Source organism: Neolamprologus brichardi, chromosome 18, assembly GCF_056152115.1.
Source record: "Neolamprologus brichardi isolate AB-2024 chromosome 18, ASM5615211v1, whole genome shotgun sequence".
Classification (NCBI taxonomy): domain Eukaryota; kingdom Metazoa; phylum Chordata; class Actinopteri; order Cichliformes; family Cichlidae; genus Neolamprologus; species Neolamprologus brichardi.
The window spans coordinates 14151229-14166279 of NC_142121.1; the positions used below are offsets into that span (position 1 = coordinate 14151229).

Sequence of the window (15051 nt, forward strand, 5' to 3'; positions counted from 1 at the left end):
TTTCAGTACTGTGGTGGTTTTTATTATTTTAGAAGAGACCAGCAAATTAAAAAAAAACAAAACAAAACAAATGCACTTGCCACTTTTGTTGCACCTTTTTGAGGAAAACACAGCTGTACATCAATAATACTCATTTTTTTGGGATACATTAGAATGGATAAGAGGGGGGCAACACAGCTGATGTGTTCAGGGTGGGCGAAAGTGGAGGGGGATTATAGATCTCTCTTGGCTTTGAATGTAAATCAGGGGAGAGCTCGCCAGTCTGAACCCTTTGCCTCACAGTCACACAAACCTGGGACTTGTGCTGCAGCTGATCATCTACCCTGGAGAAAAAACAAACCCTCCACAGGCAAATAAAATCCATTTCATGCCCAGAAACCTTTGATTCCTTGACTTTTTTGCCAGGACATAGTCTCTAAAAACCTTGAAGTGGGGGAATCAATCAATGAGAAATGATGAAACACTGATATAAAGGAAAATGCTATTCAAGTAGACATGACAACAACAAAAAAAAAATCAACTGTGAAAGATAATTTGCTATTTTCCTAGGAAAGCTTTGATATGTACAGTACGTAGCTGTAGTGATTTCTGTAGTGACATACCTGCTGGATAACCATGGAGCTGTTTGAAGGAATGAGGCGATGCTTGCTTGTAAATAACGTTGGCACTTCTACTGCGAGGTTAAATAGTGTACGCTCTCTAACATATACAGCCTACAGCGATTTTAAGTTTCCGGAGTGATGGCTTTATTTCATAAATAAAACGTTGCTACAATAATTATTCTCAATAATCATAAAAATGCATCAAAGTCATATAAGGCAGTGAAAGCAAAAGGTTTTGCTTGCTGCACACAGGGATTTGGCGTGCAGATGGATTGAGGAACCACTTGGAGAATCACATGGTTTCCTGTATAATCTTGTTTGATAATGCAACGTTGCTTCCTTCTCATGCAAAATGCATTTAGTTGTTTTGCAGATGATGGCTGTGACTAGCGGCGGAGCTGCAGCACTTGGAGAGTAGGAGGCCTTTCTAGTCTTCTGAGAGTCCCGACGTTATATGTGGAGTTCTGGATGCTGGATTCTGGGAGGGTGCAGAGGTTTAAAAAAAAAAGAAAAAAAAAGCCCTCAGAGTTATTCCTGTAAGAGGAGAGGAAATAGAAGTCAGTGAATCCTGTAAGCTGAACAACAAAGAGTGAAAATGAGCCTCACTTCAGCTTAAAGCAGTTAAGTTAAACAGACGCTCAGAGAGAAGTTAGAAAAATGCAAATATACAAGACAGATACACACAGGCTAGTCGGGCAACAGGAAATCCACAAAAGTACCATCCTGACAACTGATTCAACAACTCCTACACGTGTTTAGACCAGGGGTCTCAAACATGTGGCTCTTTTACCCAACCAGCAGCTGCTTGTAGCTTTTAGAAAAAAAACCCAACAACTTCACTTTAGACCCAATTTCCCTGAACTTTAATTACAGTAGCTAGCACAGATGTATAGCACGGATGTATACACACAAATGATTTATCATTAGTCCCCCCGACTAAGAATTATTATTTTATTTACTGTATTTAAAACTGCCTCCACTTAAACCCAGCTCCACTTTGTTGGTACTTGAAATAAGTAAACAATAACTAAACAACTTCAGTTATTATGGCTCTAAAATAACATAAATGCAACAAATGCTAATGCAATAAGAAGTCCAAATACCAAATAATCATAAACATCTGCATAGCAGTCACAAGTGGTAAATATTTGAACTATTTACACCTATTGGTAATGTTTAATGGTATTTATACTTTATTAGGTTGGGAGACTTTAGAAAAGTTGAGGTATTTTTTAGTGACAGCTGGTAAATAAGTTAAAAACAACAACCGCATCACTAATAACTTAAAAAGGCAATGTTATAAGGCCTACTTTTTAAGTTATTTTAAAAAGTTAGGTGCTATCATTACTTATATCTTCACTCATTGATTTATTGGTTAAGCAGAGGGAATATTTAGGAATCATTAAAATCACATAGTAACACTAACAAACTAGTTTATTTTCCCTTAAGAAGAACATGTTTGTTTTTACCTGTGGCACTTCACAGTTTGACAGCTACTGATTTGTTTTTTAACTACCATAAATCACCAAAAACAAAGAAAAGAAAAAAAGAAATCATCATTGTCCTGATGAAGACGCCCGTTTGAGGCATCTCATAACAGTTTTTGTTGCGGGAAGTAAACATGCTTCCAACTGACATTTGTTTCCAGGTTGTGTTGACCGTCACAGGCGATTTGTGTCCATGTCACATTTCACTTTTTCAATCTGTCATGAGGCTGGGCTGTATATTTTTTTGCTAACGGTCGGTCTGCATGCATGTGGGAATTTTGGAAAGCATGGCTTTATTCTATGTGTTTTGGCCTTTCATCCACACGTAAACATCATTTTAGGTCACAGAAAATGGAGCTTCCCCCCCGAAACTCTGTTCTGTGTTTACATGTGGACAAGGAAAACCAGGATTTTGGCTTGCAATGTCAAACTTGTTCACTTTCATCTTCTTTTCCTGTGTCACACTTTATCGCCCTTACTGGTCCCCTTACGGCTACGATTGGCCAACATTTGTATACAGCTAGGCCTTGAGTCACCACCTGTTGATATCAAATCCTTCACACCCACATTAAACTGCATATAAACAGGAAACTATCTCACGCAATTTAAAACAAAAAAAGTTAAATTTTGACTTCATTGTGGACGTGTTCCTAACATGGAAAAAAAGAAAGAAAGAAAATGGTGATTTCCAATTTTTCTGGTTGCACCACCACTCTGTGTGTATCTAGCACCCATGGGAAACAACAACTACCCAAAACATTACCAACATTTATTATCATGTTAACAGAGCTGTTCAAGCACACTCAGATAAGACAGCACACACGCAAACACAGGACTGAGGGCAAGGCTGCAGAAACAAAGTCAAGCATTCCCATCTGGTGAGTCACACAAGCACACACATGCACGCTCGCTCATCCCAAACGCAGCGCCTTGGGACCGTTTCAGTCAGAGGATAAAGGAACAAGTTTCACTGCCAAAAGGTGAACTAGAGTAAAACTTGACAGCGAGCACTTTCCAGAGACTATAAATGCTTGAGAGAAGGCAACTAGAATGACATGCTGCGCTGCAGTGAAATGCAAGGTTCTTTTATAACAGCTCCACACATGAGAAAATCCTCACAATACCCACAGTGGACAAGTTGAAACACAAATGGCTGTATTTGCAGAGTTTGTTGAAACGCCATAAGGACTGCTGACCTATTTTTCCCTTCGTGCAAAAACATGGAAGTGCAACTGAAAGCAGAAGTGTGTCACAGTGTGCCCTAGAATCATCTCAGGGATGAACCCCAGGCTCTGGTGTTCATTTCCATGAAAAGCAGGCTGCTGTCTGCTGCAAAATTATTGCGGTTTTCGCCTTTGTGTCACAAACTTTTCATAGAGTTTTTAAAAGAACAATTAGTGAACAACTTTCAAATCAGATTAAATCTGATATTTTATGTCACATGCATATTCAGTAGTTTCAAAAAAAAGCCCTAAAAATGAACTTCTCCAAATGTAATTGTTTTTGTGACCTGTACAACTGGGTACACAAGGATTTCTTCAGCTAACATATATAATTTCAAATTTAAGAGCAGAGTTGAAAATAGACCAAAGCACATCTGTGTGCACTCAAGATCAGATTTCAGTCCATACGGGCGCGTCTGCAGTCGCAGGCTCGGAGCGGAAGCCGGTTCAGCCGGAATTTAATCGCTCATCCCTGCCTGTGCTCTTTGTGAGCTACCACAATGCAGGCAGAACAATATATGGAAGATGTTTTCACTCAATGTTTCACAACATGCAGGCATAATTTCAAACATTTTTCCACATGTGTGTCTAATAAACATTTAGAGAAGAATACACTTCTTATTTAGAAAACTGTAATATTAGCACAGCAATTTAAACTTACAAAATATCTTAGTAAAGACTTCTTTAAACACACAGTACATGACTGTAGATCTTAAATAAAAGTTCATTGTGTTTCTCTCCAGCAGAGGGAAGCGTTGTAGCCATATTGCACTAGATTGCATGAGACTGCCGGCAGCATTACTGTAAATGTTTTTAAGCCTTGTCATTATGAATTGAGATTGTAATATCCGGCCTGTGTGCACAGATGCATCTGCAGTCCTTTTCCCTGCAGAGGGGAATGAAATGACAGCAGCATGATGCATTAGTTGTAAGTACCACAGAAACAGGGCTATCTGCACCAGTGAGAAGAAGTGCTGATGAAAAAGCAGCATGCCTAAGAGAGGAAACCAGCTTGAAAGAAAAAACAAGAAAAACAAAGCCCAGTTCAACCAAATTAAAACCAGACTAAACAGGACAGCGCCGGGATCGGGACTTGGGGCCTTGCTGTCTTACCTGGTTCAGTCCTCCCCCTCCTCTGGCGTGATCTCTGTCTCTTTATGTACCACTACTTTGGTCACTGACATGTCAGGGTGCTGTTCTTTAGCCTCCTTTATGGCCTGAGCCAGAGCCTACATACGGGAGTGCAGTGCCAAAAGGGATCACCAGGGGGAGACAGAGAACGGAGAAAGGCAGGGAGGGAGCGGGGATGTTGGATTGTAAGTCAGTATGCCAACAGGGAAGTCATTTTTAGTCACATTTCTTATACGTCCAGAACTTGTTAAGCCATATGATGAGTTAATTTGTTTAAAATGTCACGTTAGCCCATTCCTGTCCTAAATATCCTGACGGTTACTAAGTCACCGCTCAGCACTTGACCTTTTTAATTTACCACACAATCAAATAATCAGCTTTGCAGAAACAGAAAAATAATGAGTATGGGTAAGCAGAGAAACAGTATGAAAGGATTAAAAGACCTCGTCATGGTCGATGTCTGCGTCTCCGGTGATAACGATCCTTTTCTCGATTCTTGTCTCCGATATGCCTCCTTTCACCGTCTGACCAACAGAAAACACATAAAATCACTGCAATACTCCCATCTGTCAGCTCGTCATAAGAAAATCTTAATCTAGGTATCTGAACTTGTTTGGCCTTTTTTGTAGCTTAAGCAGCTGATGATAATACTAATGATAATACTAATGATAATAATAATAATAATGAAAGCACTGATAAAAACAAAACTGTAATAACTCATGAAAATAAAAACCAGGGGATGGATATATGCAGAAGAACCTCCATCAGGTTTCTGTTTTCATCCCCTTGGGCAGGCACACACTTGCGATCACTTGATGAGAACACTTTCCCGGCTTATTCAGCGATTCAGGTTTCAAACTTGCCAGAAAGAAGAGAGACGCTCAGATGTACAACAAGCGTGAAGAGTCTAAAGCATAGGTGTCAAACTCTGGCCAAATTTGGCCCGCAGCCTAATTACATTTGGCCTGCGAAGCCATACCAAATTACTATTAGAGCTGGCCTACTGGTATTATACAGCTAATATATATATTGTTTAGTATTAAGCTTTGCTTGTTCCATATTCAGTTTTTCAGCAAAACTTGTTTGAGTCCATAAGAAAAGATTCCTTCTCATATCTATAGAAAGATTTTTTTTCCCAATAAATATTAATGTTAGCCTGCAACTTTGTTCCAGTTTTGAATTTTGGCCCACTGTGTATTTGAGTTTGACACCCCTGGTCTAAAGCAACAACAGATGTGCCCTGACCTTTGTGATGTGTGTGGTTGTCGTGGTGCTGGTGGTCTCTGAGGTTATCGTCTGAGCACTCAGCAACACTCCGGGGTCTGCATCACCGTTAGTCTCAACCTGTTGATACACAAAACACTCTATATGAGCACTGTACATAAAACAATCCAAACACAGCAGCAGTACTACCTTCTTTAAACTCCAATAAATACTGATTAGTGGAAACCTCAAAGCTCAAACTCATTCACGTTTAGTTCTTTTTCAATTACGTTTCAGCCTCAACTAACTCCTGAGAAAATTATCTGGATTGTGCTACATGCTGCTACATGTTCACTTTTCCCACCATATAGTAGATAACTGTGTGTGTGTCTGTTGCTGTGCAGGTAGTGTGTTTCAACCAAGTCTGCGGCTGAAGACAAACAGTGAGCCAAACTGCAGGTCAGACGATAACTCTTGGTGGTTTTAAGTGAGCCACACATTATGCACAATCATTTAATCAAGTGCTTCTCATTTTTCCCAGTAATGCAGCGGTCCCCAACCTTTTTTGCGCCACGGACCGGTTTATGCCCGACAATATTTTCAGACTGGCCTTTAAGGTGTCGCGGATAAATACAACAAAATAAAACTAGTACAGGTACCGAAAAAAAGAAGATTTATTCATAACACACGTGAAAAGACCAAGGAAAACCAAGTTAACGATAAAAACGATAACAAAATAACGCTGAAAACCGATAAAAACCCTGAAAACCATATATTTCACACCTGAGCCTCAACTTTCGCGGCCCGGTACCAAACAACTTACGGACCGGTACCAGTCCGAGGCCCGGGGATTGGGGACCGCTGCAGTAATGTACCAACACTGACATGTTTATTCAGCCTAGGGAGTCTGTTTGTCTTGTGTGAGAATCTTTGTCTCTCTTGGTGGCAGGAAAGCAACTAGTGAAACACTTCACATTTAACAGTAACCAGTAATGTTTGTACTGAATAAATAATTAAATGTTGCCCCATCTATCAATGTTACACAATCTTTCCAAATATTCCTGGATCCAGATTGACTGCATCAGGTAATCACTCCAAGTTGTGCTAAGCTCCACCTCTGGTGAAATTTTAATGCAAATCCCTTCAAAACTTTTCCAGTAATTTTGCTAAAAACAAACAAACAAACTGAACCAATCACATAACATCCTTGGCAGAGGTAGACATACTTACCCCCCTGCAGTTTTTAAAAGCATGCCTAAGGGATGCGAGTACCCCATTTAACAAACGCTGACTTAATCCATCGCTAATCCATGAAAATTTATAGTTGAGCTTTAAAGCTGCAGTAACTCCAACCGCTGCAGTTCCCATCAGCTCTACAAAGCTTCAAAAATGTGTTTTTATCTCATTTCTTACTGCTCAGACTTTCCAGTAACTTCAGTGTTTTGACTCACTCTCACTGGTCGTCTGCTGTCACAGCAGGCAGTTGCTTTACCTTTTTTCTTTTTGCGTTTCTGATAACTGTTCTCCATTAAATGCTGGCTGCTCACCAAGCAGATGATAGCCAGAAACTAGCAGCTGAACACAATCCAGCTTTAAGCTTCAAAACAAACATTTCTCACAAGAGGTAGTGGAGAGCAAAATGGCGCTAAAAGTCGGGTTAATATTTGACCTCCCAGGCAAATGCAAACACTGCACTCAGTGAACGAGTGCTGCTCTGCATCTTCGGCATGTTTAAGCAACATGATTGTCAGTTTACCTCAAATCCTGTTGCTAAATTTCTTATACCAACTCGTACACTATTCCTCAATCACTGCCATCCAATAACTACGACAGTCGCACATTGTGGTCACATGTACCTCTGCAGCTTCATAGGTGATCGTTTTTGTCTCAGTGTGGATCACGGGCATGTCTTTGGTAGCCACTGCGGTAATGTCGGTACTCTGTTTGACAAATACACAAAACAGGGACAAATAAATGCCTGCAGGGGAAGACCAGCATTATGAAAAGCACCCTACCTGAGCCGGATGTTATGCCTGAAATCAAATGCTACAGGTGTTCACTGTTAACTGTGTGCTTCTGTTCTTAAAATAAGTAAATCACATTGACTAAAATAAGCAGCGCATGCTAATAGCTAAGCCGAGGATGGTCACCGAGTGCCTCAGATCTCTAAAAGAGCATGCAGTCATGTGTTAGTCCTTCATCCAGTGCAGGGGAGGACACTGAAGAACGGGAATCACAAGTTTTCTATCAAGTGTGTGCACCACATCAATTAAAAGGTCAGCTGATCTGCACAGCAACAAACTGCGAAGTTAGGAGCTTGAGAAATAAATCCATGAGTTTGGCAGAGCTAGATCGATTACTAGTGGCGGGCCGTGATGCGGGGGGTGATGGTGAGTCTGTAGTAATGAGGCTGAGGCCTCTGAAGCTTATGCAAAGTTACCTCCAACCGAGGCACAGCAGAAGGCGAGTTGGAAGCTGGTGTGTGTGACCTAAGGAGTTCAGATGAGTCCCTTTGTGTGGGCTTGTCTGGCCTCGCACCTCAGTTTCTTTTTCCAGTGCTTTGCCCTCTACAATTTCTTCTGATGCCATCATGTCTCCTCTCCCTTCTGACTCATTTTCTTCCATTTTTGCAAATTCACTTCTTTACTGTCATACTTGTGATGTACTCCCTTCTTTACAGCCAATGGTTTAACCTCTGCTTCCTCCGTTTCATCTTCTGGGCTTTCCATCTTAACATGGTAGTATTTCTCTTTTTCAAACGGCAAACGGTTTGACATCTCTGAAAGTTTCTTTGAGTCAGCCTCTGTACACTCAGGGGCCACTGGAAAACACTCCACCACCTCTTCATCCACCTCCATACCATCTTCTGTCTTTACGGGGAATTCTTCTTTGAAAAATTGTACCTCATCAGAGAACTGGACCCTCCTGTTCTTCACTTCTGTGTGCTTCTTCTCCCCTGCATGTTTAAAAGCTGCAAACTTCTTTTCTAAAGACTCCAAAAATCTCTTATTTTTTTCTTCATCGGGTTCGTTCTTTGTTAAAGGCAGCTCTCCTTGCTTTCCATAACCACTAATGTAAACAGGAAGAGTAAATCTGAACCCATCATTGCCATTTTTTAACATCGGTGCCTCCACCTCTACATCTGTTAAGCTTAGCTCCCCAGCATTTTCATCTACCCCAAAATGTTTTGCCACTGGCTGCCTCTCTGCCTTCACCTGCAAAGCTGCCCTTGGCTCATTTTTTAAGAATGTGGCACAGTCAGGAAAAACAGACTCTTCATCTCCTACCCTACAGCCACATATTTCTGATTGTGGCATTACTGCATAATCTAGTACCCTCTTAGCAGCCTCTGCTAACACTACTGCAGCTGTGAGCTCTGCTGTAGGGTGCGATTGCTCGGCCTGTACAGCCTCTGTGGTCTGGATATTTACCGTTGGCCCTGCAGACTTGGCTGGGAGTGCCTCCGTCTCTATCACTGGTTTCTCCTCCTGACCAGCTGGTGCCTGTGAATGATAATCATATCATTAGATAATGTCAAAATTCAAACACACAGGGCAATTTCAAACCTGTAAAGGGAAACAACTGTTAGTTATGAGCACGTGTACAACCAGTACAACAATTACATACAACCTGTGTTCCAATACTTATTTACTGTAAGGGCCAGAGAGCAGTGGTCACCTTTTGAGAGGAGGAAACACACTCCAACGTAGACTAATGGGACAGGAAGATGGATGGACACAAGAACAGAGAGAGAGGTGAAGAGGGAACAGTCAAAAGTCACAGTCTGGATTTAAAGAGCCAAAGGAGAGAGCATGGAAAAGGAAAAAAAGGACTGAAAAGTAAATAATGTAACGATTGTATGGAATACCATTATGTAACTTATTAAATGTGCTGACTTATGACAAATCCTAAATCCTTTAAACAAAAATCCGGTTTTAGAATCACTAAATCCACTAGGAGCAAATTTCCACTAATCTGCTTTTCAAAACTGCTCCATAAGAACAGTGAAATCTCTTCTCGGGTAGATCCATACAATTTTCCCCCCCGACCTGTTTATGAGGCAGAGGGGATTTTGGAGGATGAAAGCTGCAGCAGTGGCACCGAGCCAGGGCTATGAAGTCACCGCTTTCAGGGAACTGATAACGGAACCGAAAGAAAGAAATGGTGTCGCTTAGCAGAGCTGTAGAAACAGACAGAGACCCAATTTCTTCCTTTATCAGCTGCGGGAGTTAGCTGCTACTGTAAGACAAGCTGTTAGCTGTCAACAAAACTCAAAAACAAACCCAAAGCAGCTGCACTGAAAAAGAAGCAGCGGGCCCGACTGCAACAGAAACCGGCGGTTTGGCAAGAGTGCGTGTAAACGCTAGGTGTTAAGGGACTGTTAGCCATGCACGGGGCTTGAGTTATTAGACCGGTTTGGTCGCTGCTGGAGTGAAGGCAGTAAATGGGGCTAGGCAGCGGGTGGTGGTGGTGGAGATATGAGGGGAGGCAGCCAAAACTGAATAGTTACTTTTAGTTTTCATACAGTACCACAACTAAAGATGTAGTTGAAGATTCAGAAACTGTAATCTGCTCAGACTGGACTTCTTTGAAAGTGAAGATTTCTGCTCTCTCCTGTAGTCCATCAGAAGTCTTCATATCTTTTACTTCCTTTGTTGACACACTGATGAACTCTGGAGTCTGCGTCTTCACCTTCTCAGAGATCCATGATGCCATAGCCTTTTTAGGCGAGTCAATACCTTTAATCTGAGTCATGCCGTCTGTTTTTATCTCCACCTTCGGACTCAGCATCTTGGCGGCTGTAGTTTGAGCTTCTGTAACAACTGAAGTGTCTGCTCTGGGGATTTCTTCCTCTTTAGAGGCCATCAGCATTACATGCTCATCAGCTTTAAACTCTCCAGGGACAGCACTTTTCTCTTTGCCCTCAGTGTCTGATTTATCCTCGACGTCCTTCAGGATAATTAGCGTCCCTTTCTTGTCGCTGATGGCTTGGGACACTTCTTGTCTCATAGCTCCGGGGCTGACCTTCACCACCAACCTCTCTGACACCTCATCCTGGGACTCAGGGGTTTTCTCCTCCACCTCCCTCAGGGTCCCGTCCACAAAGACGTCGTCGTCCATAGTGGTTGACAGACTAACCCCATGAGGCCCAGAGGAGGTGGGCCCATCAGCTGTCATACTATCCACCACATATTTCACCAGATAACCTGCTGCCTGGGGAGACACTTGGCTTATTGGACATGGATCGTTCAAGTTAGTAGACAGAGGACATGACAAAGCCAATACACAGCAGAAATAAAGAACGCACAAGGAGAAAACACACACACACCTTTTGCTAAACAAACTTAAATCCCAGTTTTACATATTTCAGTACATTTAAAGACTGAGCAGTCCCAAACACTGGCCATAGGTTTAATTTGAGATTTCTTCTGTTGTTTTTCTGTGATTTGCTAACCAACTTTTGTGGATGTGGTCAAGTCAATTTAAACTCTTACAACAGTTTAATGGTTTGTTCAACTACAATCAAATCTGGAAAAAACAAGCATTTGCACCACAACGGCGTCCTACTCTCAACGACCACAGGCAATTTGCAGCTCTTAGTAATCACACTTCAATTTCTCCAAGAGCTGCAAGTTCTAGTGTCCCTGCGCAGAGACAGAGGTACTGTCACTATAAGAACTAATGAGTCTTTAGCAGTTTCTAAACTTGAAAAGACAAAAAGGAAGTTTTAAAAGCTTTCAAACTGTGGCCAAAGAAAGCCTAGAGAGTGTTGAAAAAAAGCAAAAATGACAGAAACACTGTTCTTTCAAAGAACCACATGCCACAATTAAATCCACATAGATAAAGGTAGAAAAACAACAACAACAAGTCTCACACATGTTCAATATTAACTCAGTGGAAGCAGCTTACCTCAGTGATTTTAGGTTCCACCTCTTTTGTCTCATCTGCTGCTGGCTCATCTTCTTTAGTCTGCAGAGGGAACAAAACATAAATAGACATTTAAAGAAAGTCACATATATCCAAGAAAAATACAAGAACGGACACAACCAGTGGAACCGCATGTTCCATTGTGGCAACTCTGGATCCTAAAGCTCCTTCACCTCCTTGCATTTTAGTCAGACACACTGGTTGTCAGTGACTCGTCTTCACAGACTTTAATTAGTGCCGCTCATTTGTCCTGCGCAAGTCCATCAGATAATTTTACACATCACAAGTAAAGGAGAAACTCTGATAAAAATGCGTATAATGTCACTGAGCACAACAATCACACCACTGATTAATGACTTCATCATCCATTACCGAGACAAATTAATATGATAATCAGTTACCGAAGACATGAGCTGATAAGAGGGAAAGAGAAACACACTCACTGAAATTAACTTTATTCAGCTCTGAATAACTTTACAGATAATTCTCCTCTGTCAAGGTGCCCATCGTCTCCTTTCATATGCACTAACACCATTTGGGATGCAAAATGTGTGACCACACTTGCTCCGTTTAAGAGAAAAAAAAAAATCAAGGCTCATTATGAATATTAAATTTACTGCAATGTGCACTAAATCCTGAACTGACTACTTTTTTTTTTTTAAAAGCAAAAAATCCAAAGGAAATCTCCTTGGTGATGTCATGCTCTACACACACATGCCATCATTCAGTCTGCTATGGTGCTCCAGCTTACATCCAGCTCCAGCGGCTCTATCATTGGTGCCTCATCCGATCTAGGTGAGCGCATAGGGGACGAGGAGAGTCTCTTCTCCCACTCTGTCAGACCGGGCGTGGTGACGCTTCCGTCGGTCTCCAGGAAGGAACGCTTCAATTCGCTGATGTTGGTTTGGTGCTTGACGACCTCCGCCGGAGGCTCTGTGTCCTAAAGTGGCCGATCAACCGTGATACAATGATGAGGGCAGGAGCAGCGCGGAGGGAACGACGGCCATGCTTCATGTACGCAATGGTAGCTTGCATTTCCAAAGAATTACCAAAAATACGCGGACAGCATAAAATGCAGCTCGGAAAAGATCTGCGACATAAACTTCCGCAGACCTAAATCAGTTGCATTATTTGCTTCCTCGGCTCTTCATACTTAATGTTCACAGGCCTGTTTAGGACAGCTAGCACAAAACGCAAAACAAAAGCAAAAAAAAAAAGGTACACCCACATGGCAGCTGTTAAGAAAGTAGCAGCTTGTACTGAAATGCTAAAGAAGCATTTAAGACTAGCTTAATTTTCTGGGGGGGAACTGGTTTCATGCAGAGATTTACAGATTTAGTTTCATAGGTTTAGTTAAGAAGAACACTCCCAAATCTCATTCAAGGTTAATAATGACCTATTTCAACTTAGCCTGTTTTGTCATAAGAATGCATTTGGATGCTCACAGCAAGTCTAACTCCCCAAAATCTCAAATACTAGCAGCCACTCATCAGTTAGACACATCTGTTACCACTTCGATTACCAGTTAGGTTTCCTCTTACCAAAGTAACCTGCATGCACATTTCAGTCATGCATTTTTTTCTTACCAACCTCTAGCATCAGATTACTATGTCTGATAAAAACGTTTTCCCCTTTTACTCGTCTTATGAAACTATACTGCAAAGACAAGAAAGGGGGAGAGGAACTGTAAATAAGGGAATTAGATGCTTTATTAAAATCAAAATAGTTTTAGGAGAAACTGGGAGCCTTGGTTTGTACAGTATGACTGACAAATGAGGGTAAGCTTCAACGCACTGAAAAGTCACAGGTTATGAAGAACCTTGAAAACTGAAATCTGAGTCCTGGGTGTAGCAACAGCAGGAAATTAAACATAACCACGACTCCACAAAAAAGCAGCAGAAGTCTGCGCAGTGGATTTAAGCAAGAGTCTGATGTAAGGTATGATAGTGAGCAGCAGCAGCAGCAGCAGCAGGCAAGCGAAGGCAGATGGATGGAACAAAATGACTGATGGCTGATTTGTGAGCGGCTCAGTGCATCTGATGTCGGTGTGATGCACTGAGCAGGGCTGCGAAGCAAGCCCGGTGTACCTGCGTCCGCATCTCAGAGTCCTCATCTGCTTCAGACTGGCAGCAAGTAAGGAGGAAAGCATAGAGACAGTGAGACAAGACAGTAATGCGCTATTAAAGAAGAGACGCAGATGGAAAAACCAGGTGAAGGGAAAGAGAAAGCGAGCAACAAGGACAAGCAAGCAGAGGTGAGAGAGGGAAGGGAAGGGTAAAGATAATGAACAGAAACTGACAGTTAGCTAATCCCCGGCTCTGAACAACTACAGTCCACAACAAAATATGTAACAAGGAACTGCAGCCATGTCCACCTTTGGATCTTTCCACAGGTTTAAAAGGACCGACAGCAAGTTTTATCAGGCAGCTGATTTCATTTGAACTTTCCAAATCAAAAAGTGGAAGAAACTGAATAAACAGTGACTTTCTCTGCTCTATACTACACAGCTATTGAGCTTATTCTTAAATTAATAAACAAGTATTACCAACATCCACAAACCAAGTGGACGTTGACTTGTGTGCTGAGTTTTTCTTTCAAAAGCTCTCTTTTCTGACTTCAAGTGTAACCACCAGTATTTAGCCATTAGCTTCTAGCAACAGCTATTTCTGATGCTGCCAGACTTCAGCAGCGATTAGATAGAAACATCCAAATTAGTTTGGGATGGTTATGTCTCCCCTTTATGGCCAAAATGAGCGTAATCTGGCAATATTTTTCACTTCAGATGATGAAATCAGACAGACACAAGAAGCCTGTCTGAAATCCTCTTCGTTTAAAAAACGCTTTTGTTTTTAGGTATTACAAATTAAAGTCTATCATCAACAGACACTGCAACAGGTGCAGGGCTTAGCCAACAGTCAGTATTAATGGAGTCTGTATAAAAGACTGATAAAGAGATAAAAGTGCAGATATTGTGACATGCATTTTAATACATAAAAAAGGGAAGGAACTAAAATGGCATAACAAGATCCAGAGCATGACCTACACGACTTTTGCATTTTCGCAAAAACGTTTCAGTGGTTACCAGACCTATAATTCCCCGGCACTTCCTTGCTTTTCCTTTTTATTCTGTATTTCCTGCATGCCTTAATTATGATGGTTTTCCTTTGTGTACAAACCTCTGTAGCGGTCATCTCTCCATCAAAGGCAAAATCAGTTTGTTCGCTGTCAGTCTGCATTCACAGACACACCCAAACGGGTCCAAGTCGAAAGCAAGAAAAACAAGAACAACCAAACTTGTGAACGTTTGACTATTATCATTTATGCTCTACAGAAATTCTTCATAGCCACAATAATGGGGAAGATGGAAATGCATTGGCTGTTTGCACTGTGAGCTACAGATTATTAGACAATAATGCAGATACGTTCTGCAAAAGAACAACCACAAATCAAACAGTTAAAAAGCAAATGAAAAATAAG

The 15051-nt window shown here is 41.5% G+C and overlaps 1 protein-coding gene across 1 annotated transcript in view; it reads right to left on the minus strand.

Moving 5' to 3' along the window:
* The window catches only part of epb41l3b (erythrocyte membrane protein band 4.1-like 3b), a 44129-nt gene continuing 29078 nt past the window's right edge, over positions 1–15051 (minus strand). Inside the window, exons 15-27 of the mRNA XM_087832267.1 lie at positions 14751–14804; positions 13662–13697; positions 13165–13230; positions 12326–12514; positions 11557–11616; positions 10177–10860; positions 9325–9357; positions 9078–9149; positions 7503–7586; positions 5689–5787; positions 4887–4967; positions 4426–4541; positions 1–1136 (exon numbers count right to left, since the gene is read on the minus strand). Of these exons, the coding sequence (XP_087688393.1) occupies positions 4431–4541; positions 4887–4967; positions 5689–5787; positions 7503–7586; positions 9078–9149; positions 9325–9357; positions 10177–10860; positions 11557–11616; positions 12326–12514; positions 13165–13230; positions 13662–13697; positions 14751–14804 (1569 nt within the window). The 3' untranslated portion in view covers positions 1–1136; positions 4426–4430. The remainder of the gene's footprint in view (positions 1137–4425; positions 4542–4886; positions 4968–5688; positions 5788–7502; positions 7587–9077; positions 9150–9324; positions 9358–10176; positions 10861–11556; positions 11617–12325; positions 12515–13164; positions 13231–13661; positions 13698–14750; positions 14805–15051) is intronic.